The sequence below is a fragment of the Cryptococcus depauperatus genome, chromosome 8, assembly GCF_001720195.1.
Source record: "Cryptococcus depauperatus CBS 7841 chromosome 8, complete sequence".
Taxonomy (NCBI): domain Eukaryota; kingdom Fungi; phylum Basidiomycota; class Tremellomycetes; order Tremellales; family Cryptococcaceae; genus Cryptococcus; species Cryptococcus depauperatus.
The window spans coordinates 764,854-779,819 of NC_089475.1; the positions used below are offsets into that span (position 1 = coordinate 764,854).

At 44.8% G+C, this 14,966-nt stretch overlaps 7 protein-coding genes across 7 annotated transcripts; 4 read left to right on the forward strand and 3 right to left on the reverse strand.

Annotated features, from left to right (window-relative positions):
- Nucleotides 1-848: 848 nt before the first annotated feature.
- L203_106221 (uncharacterized protein) lies at nt 849-2,597 on the reverse strand (the record flags this gene model as incomplete). Its single annotated transcript, XM_066215579.1, has 5 exons — nt 849-956; nt 1,008-1,147; nt 1,200-1,995; nt 2,047-2,439; nt 2,496-2,597. 5 exons carry the CDS (start codon nt 2,595-2,597, stop codon nt 849-851), a joined length of 1,539 nt encoding a protein of 512 aa, XP_066071676.1.
- A 139-nt stretch (nt 2,598-2,736) lies between these two features.
- On the forward strand, nt 2,737-3,115 carry L203_106222 (uncharacterized protein; the record flags this gene model as incomplete). The annotated part of the gene is made up of 3 exons (XM_066215580.1): nt 2,737-2,809; nt 2,860-2,971; nt 3,022-3,115. The coding sequence occupies 3 exons, from the start codon at nt 2,737-2,739 to the stop codon at nt 3,113-3,115; spliced, it is 279 nt and encodes a 92-aa protein (XP_066071677.1).
- Nucleotides 3,116-3,222: 107 nt separating this feature from the next.
- On the forward strand, nt 3,223-3,647 carry L203_106223 (uncharacterized protein; the record flags this gene model as incomplete). Its single annotated transcript, XM_066215581.1, has 4 exons — nt 3,223-3,429; nt 3,475-3,511; nt 3,562-3,575; nt 3,621-3,647. 4 exons carry the CDS (start codon nt 3,223-3,225, stop codon nt 3,645-3,647), a joined length of 285 nt encoding a protein of 94 aa, XP_066071678.1.
- A 238-nt stretch (nt 3,648-3,885) lies between these two features.
- L203_106224 (uncharacterized protein) lies at nt 3,886-4,355 on the reverse strand (the record flags this gene model as incomplete). The annotated part of the gene is made up of 3 exons (XM_066215582.1): nt 3,886-3,907; nt 3,955-3,999; nt 4,054-4,355. The coding sequence occupies 3 exons, from the start codon at nt 4,353-4,355 to the stop codon at nt 3,886-3,888; spliced, it is 369 nt and encodes a 122-aa protein (XP_066071679.1).
- Nucleotides 4,356-4,571: 216 nt separating this feature from the next.
- On the forward strand, nt 4,572-10,459 carry L203_106225 (uncharacterized protein; the record flags this gene model as incomplete). The annotated part of the gene is made up of 8 exons (XM_066215583.1): nt 4,572-5,749; nt 5,799-5,949; nt 5,998-8,569; nt 8,619-8,678; nt 8,730-8,872; nt 8,922-9,242; nt 9,290-9,709; nt 9,758-10,459. The coding sequence occupies 8 exons, from the start codon at nt 4,572-4,574 to the stop codon at nt 10,457-10,459; spliced, it is 5,547 nt and encodes a 1,848-aa protein (XP_066071680.1).
- A 755-nt stretch (nt 10,460-11,214) lies between these two features.
- L203_106226 (uncharacterized protein) lies at nt 11,215-12,753 on the reverse strand (the record flags this gene model as incomplete). Its single annotated transcript, XM_066215584.1, has 7 exons — nt 11,215-11,458; nt 11,660-11,724; nt 11,791-11,995; nt 12,045-12,420; nt 12,473-12,482; nt 12,607-12,670; nt 12,728-12,753. 7 exons carry the CDS (start codon nt 12,751-12,753, stop codon nt 11,215-11,217), a joined length of 990 nt encoding a protein of 329 aa, XP_066071681.1.
- A 775-nt stretch (nt 12,754-13,528) lies between these two features.
- L203_106227 (uncharacterized protein) lies at nt 13,529-14,800 on the forward strand (the record flags this gene model as incomplete). The annotated part of the gene is made up of 5 exons (XM_066215585.1): nt 13,529-13,855; nt 13,903-14,245; nt 14,292-14,421; nt 14,485-14,732; nt 14,781-14,800. The coding sequence occupies 5 exons, from the start codon at nt 13,529-13,531 to the stop codon at nt 14,798-14,800; spliced, it is 1,068 nt and encodes a 355-aa protein (XP_066071682.1).
- Nucleotides 14,801-14,966: the final 166 nt, after the last annotated feature.

Consider the following 14,966-nt stretch of genomic DNA (forward strand, 5'->3'; position numbering starts at 1 on the left):
TCGTGTAGGCTAGATATGTTAACGACAGCTAATGTGTTGGTACGAGGGAAATGCTACGTTCGTCAGTATTCACAATTAGAATATTCTTGCGTTTTGCCAATGTTATTGTATGGTTGATTTATCTATTTATCATTCTTGTCCATATTCTGGTGATGTGAATGAAACATTTTGTTATTATTTTTCTTGAGAGAGTTGCTGTTTTGCAGCATTGTTTTGATATAGTGAGGACAGTTTTAGAGTTAGACAGTGAGAGGTAAAGACAATTCGGATTTGAAGCATTTATACCCCTCGTAAAGACAGCATTCTGTTGAGACGCTATGAGTATTGCCAGGAACGTCTAAGAATGAATCTCGTCACAGCAGGCATCACAGCTTACTATTAACGGCCGTTATGACGCTCAGAACATTGGTCGATAGGTTTGAGTCGCCAATCTTTGAAAATATGTTTTGATGTTTGAAAACGACCGAGGATATCCTTGCGAGATGTTTTGTTCCATCGTTGAAAGCGCAAAGGTAAAGAGCCCAGACAAGATCATTATACTCTCGAGTACTGCCGCGTTTACTTTTCATTGTCAACCAACTTGCTGAGAACTTCCACATTTCACTGATAGAGTATCTGTTGAAAGCCCAATGGAGGATTGGTCCTTCATCTTTTCCGTCATGGTTCTTGACCTTGTCATTTTCTCAGGAAGTCTACAAAGCTGTAAGGCAAGACTCACTCAACGCAGAAGCTCAAAAGTGGCAGCTTTTGTTAGTTAATTTGGGTTAAAACAAGAATTACATATCCACACTGATCATTAGAGGACATTGTAATTATCATTACGAAATCTTGAGCGTTTATGTTTACTCTTAGACCTCAGCAATGGATTGACGTGAATTCGAAGCTTTGCTACTATCCAGAGGAATATATTCGTGAATATGATCAGCTAATTCTTCCGCTACTTTGGCATTAGCCAACTATTTTTTGTTCAGTGTCTTGTTCATCTCGTGGCAGTAATTAAAACATACACGTAGACATATGATCGCCAGTTGTTTTTCGCCGACGTTTGGAAGTGTCATTAGTACCGTCTTTCCTTCTACAGTAGGATTTAATCCCTTGTAAAGTTTGGAGTTGAGTAATAAACGAAAGACACCATCTGCCCGCATGACTTTTTAAATATTTAGTATGCGATCGTTTACAAGTATATAAGTAAAACATACCTAGACGAGCACCTGTCCCATCCGATCGATCGACGTTCAACTTTAGCAATCCCACGCCACGTTCTTTCCATCCATTTTCATTTATGAATAGTTTGGACCGAGCCTGGAAAATGGTCTGTTCACCTTCTTCACCAGTTGTCACATCTAGCTCTTGCATCTCGACCTTTGTTTCTTGCACACCCACATCACCTTTGGTTTCCTGAAGAATATCGCCAAAACCCTTCTTTTCATTTCCCTCTTTCCCTTCTTTTTGCGCAAAGGTGGCAGCAGGTGGTTTCATGGAACCAAAAGTTGTGGAACTAGTAGAATATGTCCCAAATGCAGAATCTTTGGAAGGTGTTGAGGCAGCAGCAAAAGGTGAAACGGTAGATCTAGAGCCGAATGGTGTCGAATTAGACTTTGGAAAGGGCGAGGACGATGAATAAGTTGCAAAAGTGGACTGTGTCTTTATCGGGAGTATGCTTTCAACTTCCTTGGTGAGTTCTTTGCGTATAGCATCTTCAGCATGAGAGGGAGGTTTAGTACTATGGAGTACCGATTCTGTAGAAAATTCACCAAGTTGTTCTGCTTGTTTAACCTTTTCGCCTGTCGGAACAGTTGACACATGATTCAGAGCGATTGTGGAAGAGGGTTTGCTTGGCGTGGCACCCTCCAAGTCTCGAGCAGACGAAGTAGTCTTCAAAGCGGCAAAAGGCGAAGCAGAAGACGCAAATGAAGAGAATGTTGCTTGTTTCTTGGCTGGTGTAGTGGCAACATTCTTAGGCTCAGAAGAGGTTTTGGCAGGTTCTCCTGCTGGCTACAATATAAATGGTTATCAAATGTCAATATAAACCTAGATTATACTGACTGAAGAAGCATCTTTTTGCTTTTTCGTATCATCCTGAAAAATACACGAGTTTTCGTTTCTTTCTGATGCTTTCCTCTTGAGACCCTCAGACTTGTTCTCTCTACCATCTTCATCTTTTACTTGGCCAGACTTCTTTCCCAAGTCAGCTCCAGCTGTAGAAGCGGGCTGTTCTTCTTCATAAGACATCTTTGCGACTTTCTGCCTGACTTCCTTGACATGTTGCCCTGAAGCGCCTCTTTCTTCATTATCTCCACCTTCTACTTCGTCCAACTTGTCCATGTTATCAGTGGGCGCACTAACATCTCTCAGATCGCTTGTAGAGGCGGCGGCAAACAATGTAGAGACTCGATTCTTCTTTGTGGTCATTGTCGCAGGCTCAGCTTGTGTCGGCTCCTACATGATCAGCAGCTGTATGCGATAGGACAACTTACCAGTGACCCTTCTCGGACTCGTTTGAGAGAGGATATTTCTGGTGCTGCATGCTCTAAATTGAGCGTACCTTGGGCCACCGGTTCAGCAGATGATGACCTTGAACGTGTTGTGGGCGGCATTGGAAGGTATTAGCTAGAAATGCGATAAAAAGAAAAGAAAAGCAATAGAAAGAAACAAGTTGAAATTGCGCGACACTTTATTATTTTTATCCATTTTGCACTTTTGATACTTTTTGCATTTCAACCATCTAATTATAAAATGACTATTTCTTCTTTGATATATCCCTCGGTAGCTACAGCTACGCTCATAGGCCTCTATCTGCTACTGACAGGCGAGTACATACCCCACAAAATTACCTGCCGCTGACATCCACCGACATAGGGCAAGGAGAGGTGTTTAATGTGGGCAAATTCCTCGCTGAGAGCAACCCTTATGTGTGGGCATTGGTTGGCATTGCATTATGCATCGGCTTGAGTGTATCTGGAGCAGCATGGTGCGTGCAGTCGTCAATATCTTTTACAAAGGAGTACTAATGAGGCATAGGGGTATCTATATCACTGGCGCATCCATCTTGGGCGGTGGTGTTCGCGCTCCTCGGATTCGTACCAAGAATCTCATCTCGTGGGTGCTGTGGTAAAGCTTGGATGTTGACGGCGAGCAGCATCATCTTTTGTGAAGTTGTGGCCATTTATGGAGTTATTATGGCCATTATATTTTCGTCCAATTTGAATGGAGATATTCAAGATGTCTACACCTCCAATAACTATTATACCGGTACGTCGACTGACGCCGACAGTCACTGACCACCTAGGCTTTGCGTTGTTTTGGGGAGGACTCGCTGTGGGTATCTGTAATCTCTTATGTGGTGTTTCGGTTGGCATCACAGGCTCGACAGCTGCGGTGGCAGACGCTGCTGATCCACAGCTCTTTGTCAAGATTCTCATCATTGAGGTGAGTCTCTCTTTTCGTTTACAGCGAATTGCTGACGGAGAGCAGATCTTTGGTTCCATCCTTGGACTCTTTGGACTGATTGGTAAGTCATGAAAGCTATTCTTACCCGCCATTGCTAATCTTCAAGCACAGTTGGTCTCCTTATTGTGAATCAACGCTTGCCAAGTATATCAGTACTAACTCTTGTGCAGTCAGGAAAGGCTGGAGAGTTTGCCTAATAAGTCAACAAAGACATCAACAAAATTATACAATATGCATATCTATATCACAGATATTTTTTGGCTATCTGTCTTACACGAGCTTCAAACGCTGGGCTTCTTATCGGAGTGTTTACAGTATGAAACGGGCTCAGCAAAATCTACTATTCAGCATAGCTCTGATGACGAACAGCTTACCTTGACATAACACTCCCAAAGGCTGATGAAAAACTGCCGTATAGCATCGTCATTCTTGACATCATGGAGAAGGATAAACTTGACTGCCTCTGCCGTCAGCTCAGTTCCAGCAACGATACTCGGGACATGCCAGTGGTAGGCAAGAATGCCGACACCACCCATTCGTTGTGTCTGTCTACATTCTTGAGATATCTGCCTTTGTCAGTAATCGTAGCAACAAAATACTCACAATGCACCTGTAGTCTCCATGGTTTCCTCGACGCTGTCCAAACTCATATTAGCTACCATTTGGCACATCGCTCTATCTCTTTCAGGCTGCCCTTTTGTCTCTAGTAACTGTCCCTTGAGCTTATTGGCATTGTCAGCGAGATCTGCCCCATTTGGTGCTGTGAATGTCGACCATGAGGGAAAAGTGGATGCCGAAGAGGCTGCCGACGATGTCTGTGGAGGTACAAGTGGTTTTGAAGACGACAAAGAGAGCTCAAAAAGTGGTGAATCTGTTGGAGAAACGATGGCGAGATAAAAAGACATGACGGAAGAACTTGTTGAAAAAGGAAAATACAACTTTATTTTTTAATATCTTTTTTATTTTTATAATTCGACCATTTTTTTTTTGTTTTTCTATTTATTTTTAATTCACATTCATCCTTGGACAACATCCGTCCACTGCACTGAGGGGTCAAGGGAGCTGACTACGAAGACTGCTGCCCTGCCAGCTACCCATACAAACTCGATACACCTCTTGCCATGGCGTCCATCTTTGGCAAGAAACACCGCGCTTCTGCTGCCTCTCAACAGTCTACCTTGTCTGTAGGCTTTGCAGCGGTACCCTATTCTCAGCTGTCATCAGGACCGCCGCCCATCGCTGGGCCGAGTACGATATCGGCGGCGAAGGAGGCGGCAAGACTGATCAGTGCACCCAACACGAATCCTACCCTGACAGACGACGGTAAATCCTTCAATCTGCAGCGAAAGCATGCAACAGCTACTCCACAAAAGAGGAGGACGGAGGACAGTTACCAAGTGAGAAGATCCTACGCAACTGATTTGGGACGAAGCATGTCCCCAGACAACTCTCTCACCAGATCAAGAGACTCGTTTTCATCATCCTCTTCAGTATCCCAAATGCGCTCTACGACACCAACGCATGAATTTGGAGTGCGTCCTTCTTTGCAACACCCTTACGCGGCAGCTCCTTACAACTCCTACGGAGCCAAGAATCCAGAGACGGCATCCATCAACACGGTTGGCAGTTCTTCAACCAGCATCCGCCATATCGAGGAGTATGATCGATACCCAAAGTTTGAAACGTCCACGCCAAGTATCAGCGCCAGCAACCGAGAGGGAGCTATGAATGACGATTTTTCAACGCCAAAGTCATATTTTCGTAATGGTGGAGGCCATGGTTCGAGCAAGAGTAGCACAGGGCGGACTACACCTTCACTCCCTTCGTCATCAGCTCTGCCACCGCCATCGCCTGTACCTTCTAGACTATCAGAGTACGCCAGGCCAGCTGACCATGTCATCGAAGAGTGGTACCAACACATCCTTCAGAACGTTGACCTCGATCCCTCTCGTCCCTCTCCATCACCATCACTCTCTTCCATCCCCTCTGTCTCTCACTCCTCCTCCCGTTCAAGAGGAGATGGTGGCGTTCATACCGTTCAAGCTAAGCGAGCTGCAAATCTCCCGATAGAGAGTAAATGGATGGTTGTGCAGCAGTACTGGAAGAGCCGAAACCAAGGTAAAGACGGAACGCCAACCTCAAAAACAATAGGAAGAAAGCATCATTCGAGGCAACATGGCCCGAAACAGACAAGCGGAAAAGGAAGTGTGGAATATTTTATGAAGATTGCATTATCCAGGGAACTCACACCGGCAATTCTTGCAAGTTTGGAGATATCTCTGAGGACAGAAACCTTGGAGTAAGTCTAAATTTTACTCATCTAAACACATCCATTGAACATATTGTAGCTGGATACAGAGCTTCATGGATCACCAAGGTCAAGCTGCTCTTGTAAATTGCTTCACTCCGCTTGTCTATACCGAGGGAAGTTGCCCGATGCCTACAGACATTGACGAAGGTATCATGCATTGCCTCAGTCGGAGTATAGTTAAGCATCGTGTGAGTCTTTATCACATGTCTACTGCACAAAGCTAATTTACTCGATAGATTGGCTGTAATGATGCATTATCGAAGCCTCAGATGATTGAAAAAATTATCCCTTTTTTAACATGCCCCAATTTCCGCTGTCGCATCTATGCTGCTCAAATCATAACTGTTCTTTGTCAAGTGACTAATGCTTCTGGAAATCATCCGGGTTTGCCTATAGTTTACGGCGCTTTTGCGTACATGCAACGGAAAGTGAATGAGGGTGTGACGGATCTCAAAGCCAAAGTCGGGAGATTTAACTTATGGTTGAGTCAGCTTTCTGATATACTCTCAAAGCGAGGATATATGGGCAGTAGTGTAAGGTCAGAACTAAGAGGTCTTGATCTTATTGAGTACGCAAGAACGATGGTTCTTTTAATAGTATCTCTTCCTACATCGAATGACCGCAAGACCCGGTGTTCCATTCGCTTTCAGCTCGACCTTGCTGCTCTTCCAGCTATTTTCAAGTCACTTCGCTCGTTGGATGATCCCGAGATCAACTTACAGTTGAGTATTTATGAAGAAAACGAACGAAATGATCGGGCAAATTTGGTTGATCAAGAGAGAGGAGAAGCGCTGGCGAGCCTCAAGAGCCCTGAAGAGGTCATCGCAAAATTGATGGGAAAGATGAAGAAGAGTCAGCAGGCTAAGTGGTACCTCATCGACATTCTCAGACATTTCCTTTTAGTTAATACAGAAGGGGACGAGGGCGAAGAAGCCAGGTATTTCCAACTGCTAGACGAATTGATCTCAACTATTGTCATGGGCGCCAGTCCTGAGCTGGGTTACGAATTTCGTGATGCTTTTGGTCGTTCTATCACTCATACGCTTGGTAAAATCGTTGAACAGAACCGACTAGATGAGGCCGACAATGAAGTGAAAGAACTGCGTCTTTTGACCCAAAAATTAGAACTAGAACGGAATCAACTTTCTGAAGAACTCTCATACGGGAATGAAGGTTTAGTGATGAAATTAAAGCAGCAACTTGGTGATTTAGAGGGGAAATTGAGTAGGAATAGAGTGGCTATGGAGGCGGTTTTGGATGAAAAAGAAGGAATGAGGAAGGACTATGAGCAAAGATTACATGAAATGTGGTTGCATCTTCAGATGCTCTACAACATTCTGCGAGCAGCTGGTATTGACAAGCTTAACAATATTGAAGGAATCGACAAATTTGTCGATCGAGGTAAACTCTTCAATAAACTTGAGGAAGAATGGCTTTTGAAGAAAGAAAAGGGTAAAGCACGTCAATTGACACTGGACAGACTGGAAGGGATGCCACAACGTCAAGCATCAGTTGACATTGAACCAGAGGAAGAAGGAGAGGAGGATGGCCAAGTTTTGGAAGCTGAGAAAGTTGCGTTTGGAAACGCCACAGGCCATGAACAACTTGTCCACCCTCAAGCTTCAAAAAACATTACGTCGAGAGGCGTCAAAACTATCTCTGGCTCTCAATTTGAAGATGCAGGCGATGAACGTGTATTGCTTCATATTGAGGAGTCGCTTGCTAAAGGCGCTGATTCGGTATCTCCCAGCCCCAGAATTCATGCACACCATTCGTCAAGATCAAGCGCTAGGGCACAAGACGCTGCAACACCAACAAGGAGAAACTTTGATGCGAATGCACCACCCATTGGAGAAAAATCTGTTTGGAGGGGTCAAAAGAAAGTATCTGCTTTCCCGCCAAGGTTTGTGGCAGAGTTGAGGGCAAAGCAAGTTCAGAGAAGCTCTTCTGCTCCTGCACATCTGGATCAGCTATCTCTCGAAATGCTTCAACTGGACGATGAAGCAGCCAGAGATGATGACGATGAAATATATACATCTGAGCTATCAGGTATGTCTTGCGAGTTAAGAACACAGGGGAATCGTGAGTCTTTCAAAGCGCAAACCGTCACAAAGGCAAAATATGCTCGACATGGCCTGGACCCAGGAATTCTTCTCCCTTCCGAGACGGGGCTGTCAACTGTTCAAGAAGGTGAGGAAAAGAACGTGAATATAATGATGAATCCTCGTTCGGCTACAGAGAATATAGAAAATGTTATTGTGCCTCCATCGCTATCGCTGCTACCACCACCACCACCTCCGCCGCCTCCACCACCACCACCGCTCGCAACAGTACCGCCACCGCCACCGCCGCCTCCACCACCACCTCCACCACCAGATTGTAAACTTGACTCGACTCTCCGCACCCCTCTGGTCCCTTCAGGTGCACCAGATATGTCTGGCGTTCTCGCTGGTATTAAAGGTGGCGTTTCACTGAAGAAAACTCAAGTACCCACTGTTCCTGTACCGCCTGTACCACTCTCATCCGAACCAACCAGTCTTAATGTCCCTTCCCGGGCGCCTCTTGCACCTATATCTTCACTCTTACATGGCGCTAATGACTCGCGCAAGGACGTTACCATGATTGCTAGCAAGAAGATGAAGCAGCTTCAATGGGAGAAGGTCAGCAAGGCCCAGTTGGAAAAGACTGTATGGAGCAAAGGAGAGAAAAAGGTTGAAGAGCAGGTTTTGGAGACATTGAAAAAGAACAATATCTGGGACCAAATTGAAAATGAGTTCAAAGCGAAGGAGGTGATGTACGATGCCATCAGTAAGCTCTCTGACCTTGAACGAAAGCGATATTGACATGTTTAATCCAGAAAAACGAAAAGAACAGGAGATGGTTAGTGTTCTTGCCCCAGATCATAGAAAGCGCATTGGTGAGTTTCCCTATTTTTGACTCCTTGGGCAATTGGTAACCACAATGACAGAGATTCTTGTCTCCGGGCCATTTGCAAAGAGTTATAAAGATAATCCCGAAGCATTAGCTAAAGCAATTGGGGATTTCAAGTCTGATCTTTGTGTAGAGGACTTCTTACGAGAGTTACAGGGCATTCTTCCAAGCGATGATGATGTATGTTCATCTGTGGTAGATGTTTGGTACAAGCTGACATGAGAGATAGCGAGGCAAACTTCTAACACACTCTGCTGATGGCCCTGATCAATTTGCCAAACTCCATCCTGCAGATCGACTCATGGTTCGTCTCATTCAGCTTCCACACCTTAACGATCGCGTTAAGGGCATGCTTTACTATGCTCGGTTTCCTCAAAATATTGAGATGTTGGAAAACAGCTTGACTTTGCTTATCGATGCTTGTGATACTTTAATGAATGCGAAACAATTTCAAGCACTGCTTGCATTGATTCTTACCATGGGTAATTATATCAATGGTACAAACTATGCTGGTGGTGCATTTGGTTTTAAAATCGCCAGCATCAATAGAGTAATTCTTCCGTTGAAATGTGATAATCTCTGCTGACAAGCGCATAGCTTGTGGACACCAAATCGAGTGGAGGGCAAAACTTATTGCATTTCTTGGAAAAGACTGTCTCTATTCACTTCAATTCTATCGCTGATTTCTTAGTCGAACTTGAAATTCCCTCTGCTGCCGCGCGAGTCAATTATGCCGACCTGCAATTGACCTCTAAACAGATGTTGGACGAAATTTACCGTATATCTGAATCTCTGGATAAACAATTCGACGGTGACAAATCAACATATACCAGGAAAATGAACAACTTTGTAACACTTGCTGCTGACAGGATCAGAAACGTGAGAGATGGGATTATCGCAGCGGACAAGAAGTTGAAGGAAGTGCAGACGTTTTATGGGGAAAGTGATGATTTGGGTCGAGGTATGCAAAGTCAGGACTTTTTTGGTATCTTTCGCACTTTCACTTCGTCCTACCGAGTAAGTCATATACTAAGACAATTCTTGAACACGGCTTATATGATGTAGTTTTGCCAGGCTCAGAACAAAACTCGGGCTGAAGAACAAATGGCAGTGGAGGACCGTGCTCGCAGGCGTGCTGAGCGTAAAGCTCTAGACCTAACCCCTCAACCGACCGGTTTGTCTACGACTTCTTCTACCGGCGACTTTGAAGACACTATCACCAAACTTCGTAAAAATGGTACACCCCGGATCCCGCGTGAGCGTCCTAAACGTGCTGCTCAACCTCCCCCAAGCCCTTTGGCCGAAAGCATGGATCTGTCGACTTTGATGCTATCTGTCGGCGGTGAAGCAAGCGAAGGAGACTATGAGGCTTTAATGGCACAGAGGTTGCTGTCGACTACTTTCAAAAATGGTTTCAGTGACAACGCTGGATGGGGCCAAGAAGTCTTAGAAGGCATGGAGGAGATGACTGTAGAAGAAAAAGAAGAGGAGCTAGAGTTGAATGAGTTGATAGATCAAGAAGGTCCTGTACCGACATCGCTTTCAGTATCTTTCAAAGAGACTACTATGACTCTACCTGTTTCGGTAAATCATATGGCGACGCCTACGGCTTCTGCTATCGTTTCCACCAAAGATTCTCCAAGTCCAATGACAATTGATAGATTGGCCGGATTAGAAGACCTCGTTTTTCCCGCAAGTCCTTCGCCTGCGCCGTCGATGGTTGTAGAGTCCAACGAGGACAGCAGAAGAGCAAACAGCAGTGATTAGCGAGGGACTAATGGTACTGTATATAAGAAGAAACAAAAGCAGAATGTTGTGTAACGTATTGTAAAGTACATTTTAAAGTACTGTAAAATATAGTAATAGTTATAACCATTTTAACGTCGTTTTAAGATAATAACAAACAGTTTAAGATGCATTGATAGTAAGTGTGATTCTGGGCGACTGTCTGCTATGACAATATACCTTTGAACTGATAAGCGGATTTTAATGAGTAAGACAGTAATGTATTCATTTGCGACCGCGTGTAAGAGAGGGGTAAACAAGATAAGCAGTATCAGGCATATGCGTAGTATTGGTGGCAGGTAAATATGCTAATTGATTCAATCATTATAGATGCGAACATTATTGTTCCGGATAGAGTGGGAAACATCTTATTTTATTTTTCGATTGATATAAACCATAGTGTGAGAAATCTCTTGAATTTAGAAAAACAGGAAGGCATGGATATGGCAGTAACGAATAAGTAACGTTGGTCAGTGCAAGGATGATTCGACTAATTAAGAGAACGCAATGCATTTGCTGCCAGTAGCTTTCTGGATAAAGTCCACTGCCTCAACAAATCCAAGGAAAAAAGGATAGGAAACAATCATCAAACACTGTCATTGAGTGATAATGACCAACGTTTTGCAGATTCAACTGCTGACACTCGAGGTATGCAAGTTTGCGTTGATGAGGGCAGAGTTGTTTAAAGCCATACTCTAGCAAATCGAATAATTAACGATTAATGTTTCAGAGTCGATTTATTGTGAGTCTAGCAGTTGGATATCCTGCCGGTGTGCGCGTAATGCCTGGCAGTCAAGTTGTTGAGAATCTGTTTGCCAATATTTTTGATTCAGAGCATCCGAAGAGCCAGGTTGATAGATGCCAAGATGTAAGTATGGCTGCAGACAATCAAGCTGCTGAGGATCATAAATTTCAAAGTCAGGATCTTGATTGTTCAGTAACTGAGAGTACGAGTTCGACTGCCACATGTTGTTTCTGTGACTGTTCAAAGCATTAATGGCTTGATTGGGGTTACAAAAAGTTGTTCAAAAGAGGTTGATGGGCGTGATGAACAAGGTATCGATGCTGGCGATAAGATGGATGACATGAACTTTCTGTTCTCATTGAACTTGCGGTTTCTGTGACTTTGGTCCTATTTTTAAATTCACCACGCCTGTGCTGAATAATCTCGTCTCCGCGTACATGCAGAACTTGCCCATCTGGCTACAACGAGTACAGGGCTCTTGCATTTGAGAATTGCCATTGCACTATTTGCCATCACGAACAAGAGTCAGTAGCTAAAATGATGTATTCGCCGATAGAGGGTTGCTTACTCGACTCTGCTGCTTCCTACATTGATTACAAGCCGCGACATTGCGCAATCTCGACCCGCCTGCTGCTAGTCCTCTCTTTGATTTGGCCGGAAGAATGGTCAGCACAGGTTTTCGGTTTGATCGAGCATTAATTGCACAGGATTCGTCTATGGCTAGTTTTGCCTGTCCAGATCTATCTCCAGGTTTTTTGTGCAACATAGGCTTGCTGAGACAGGATGATTGTACTGCCACGGGGGCATGCAATATCTGTCAACAGAGTAACGGGGGGAGTGTCACCGATAGATGGAGAGACCGGACGATCGTACAACCTCGCATATGTTGGGGGTGCGGGCAATCGTGTAAGCGACGTAAACAAAGCTGGGTTTGGCAAGTCAGACATTCGAACCGAGAACGGTCTAGGACAAAATCGTGTAGTAGATATCTGAATAAGAGGGAATGTTGTCAGAAATTGGCTGTTGCTTGAGATGGCGGGTAAAGGCCTGCAATCGCATAGGTGAACTAGCTGTGTTTCGTTTTTGCTAATGCTAGCTAATAAATTCTGGCGCTTGAGATCTATCGTAGTCTGGCAGGACTTTTGCGAATGGTCAGTACTTTTTGAGACATTGGCATCTCTCGCCGTTACAGACTGAGCTATCTGAGAGCGTGAGTAGTTGAGCCCATAATTATCAAATTCGAAACTGACCATTTGCGTCCTGATTTATCAGGCTAAGTCTCACAACAAAGTCATGGCGGTTGTTCAAAAGGAAGGGCTGGTAAGTACACTCATGTGGAAAGGTACAAGTATCAAAGCCAATTATCGTGGAGTATTGAACAAACTACAGGTGATTGCTCTGTGGAAAAATCGAGGTATACGGTAGAAGCAAAAGACAGATAATACAGCCTGACTCCAGTTGAAAGCTAGCAGTCAATATTGAGTCACAAAAGACAATGCACTCACCGAGAATCTTTTATTGATAAAGCCATCCATGCGCAAAGTCGCCAATGCTTATATCGTGTCGAGACATGAACTTAACTTTCTGAATCCGAGAGCTGGTGATGCATCCATCTCATCCTCACTTGTCAATAAGCATAGCCATAGTCCGTTCTTTCCACATCTCTATTCCGCAAGTCGTAGGTTGATAGTCATGATGCAAGTTGTGGTGACGGTCACTCAACATCACCAGCCCAAAGGCACATACACGCGTCATCACTTCGTCATGGCTGGTTTGCGTGTGGCGATGCGTAAGCTATGCTTCGGACCAGCCTGCAGTAGTTGCTATTCAGTCGCTATCTCTCTTCACCGCAGCCACTCGCTTGAATAGAGATAAAAAAAAATAAAAAATAAAAGCAGAAAGGCAAAAGAGAAAAGTAAGAATAGAAATACCGCCGTCATGCGTGACTGATATTCCGTAACACCGTGTCAAGAATACTCACGGCTTGTGCGTTGTGATACCAAAGCCCTGAGATTAGAAAAAAAAACGCTTACGATTAGCCTCCGTTTTTAAGTCAGACTATGTGTTTCAGCAGAATCCCTTTTTTCTGGCGTCCTTTGAGCGGTGTGTTGGAGCCGCCACTACAATTTTCCCCGCAATATCCATTTATTTTACATTTATATCTCTTCCTCGTTCCAAACTTTTATAACAAACTCCACCCACACTCGTTCATACCACTTTCTCCCTTCTTCAACTAGCATAGAGAAACCCATCCAAACTCATCTATCACCACCAAACTCGACCTCACATCAAGACCCGCTGCCGTCATGCTCCCCGCCACACTCCTCGCCACCATCCTGTCTTGCCTCGTCGGCGCACAGGCTGCCTCTCACGCTCTCCAGCCGCCGCATCTCCGCCATAAGAGGGCTCTCATCAACTCTCGTGCCCAAATTCCTCCTCGTGACAATGCGGCGTTCGCCGACGCAAAGAGGGCTGTCAAGCGTACCGTCAAGAAGCGCGGTACCAAATGTCGCACACGTGACACTTCCTTCACGCCGTCGGCGACTTCTGTCGTCCCCTCGGCCACATCTACGTCTCCAGACAGCTCGCAACAGCCCTCCTCGCTTGGAAATGACCAGGCCTGGGCTCCTCATGTAAGCACGATTAGCTGTTACCATCCGGTTGCTGAAGCTTTGTCTAGATCTCTTCCCAGCCGGCCGCCTCATCTACAGACAACGACTGGAGTGCCAGCACCACATCCACTTGGTCCCAGCCGAGCCCACCGGCCGACAACACAAATGGTGGCGGTAACTTGGGTGTTCTGCTTACGATTACTGACCCTATCTGCGGCTATTCCAATGCCAACAAAGACTCTCCCAACGGTGCCGAGGACTGGCTCAATTGCGGTATCAACAGCGGTGGATGGACCCCACCTCACGTGCCAGTCAATCAACTCATCACCAAAGACCTTTCGGGTGATGGCATTTTTGCCCCTTGTAGCGCTTATATCGATAAGTTCAACCAGTATGCTTCTCAGTACGGTCGTAAGTGCCCCCCTTGTCTTGCATGCATGCACTCACGTCCTTTTAGTCAAGGGTATTATGCTTGCCTCCTTCGCCATGCAAGAGTCGACCTGTAACCCTGGTGCTACTGGTGGTAATGGCGAGGCTGGTATTATGCAATTGACTTCTGACAATTGTCATGGTGCTCCTAATTATAAGTGTGTTGACTTTTTTCTTTCTTTTTTTTCGTTTAATGTAAAGCAAACTGATATTTTTTGCAGCTGTTATGATATTGACTTCAACATTCAGCGCGGTGCCGAGCTCTTTTCCAATCTTATCAACGCCAACGGCGGTAACGTTCTTCGTGCTATTGGTGCTTACAATGGTTGGGTCGACGGTTTGACTGTTGATGCTGCCACTGCCGCTGCTGGTCAAGGCAGATGTGCGGCTCAAAACAATTTGGATTACCTTCATCAGTTCTGTAATGGTTGGCTGCAGGGTAAGAGCGGCAACGCCTTGGGCTCTTACTGTGAGCAGTTTTGTTTTTGTCCGAGATGTCATCTGACAATGAGCATAGTCAACCTCAAGAACTGTTAAATGACGCCGTCAATGAGGCAATGCCATCTAGAATTTTAAAATCAGATATGATCAGGATTGTATTCATTTTGTCTCTATGTTTATTTATTTTTATCTTGATTTGACCACGCTTGATGCCTGGAACATGATTTTTACGCTCTTATTTACACATCGTCTTTCATAACGA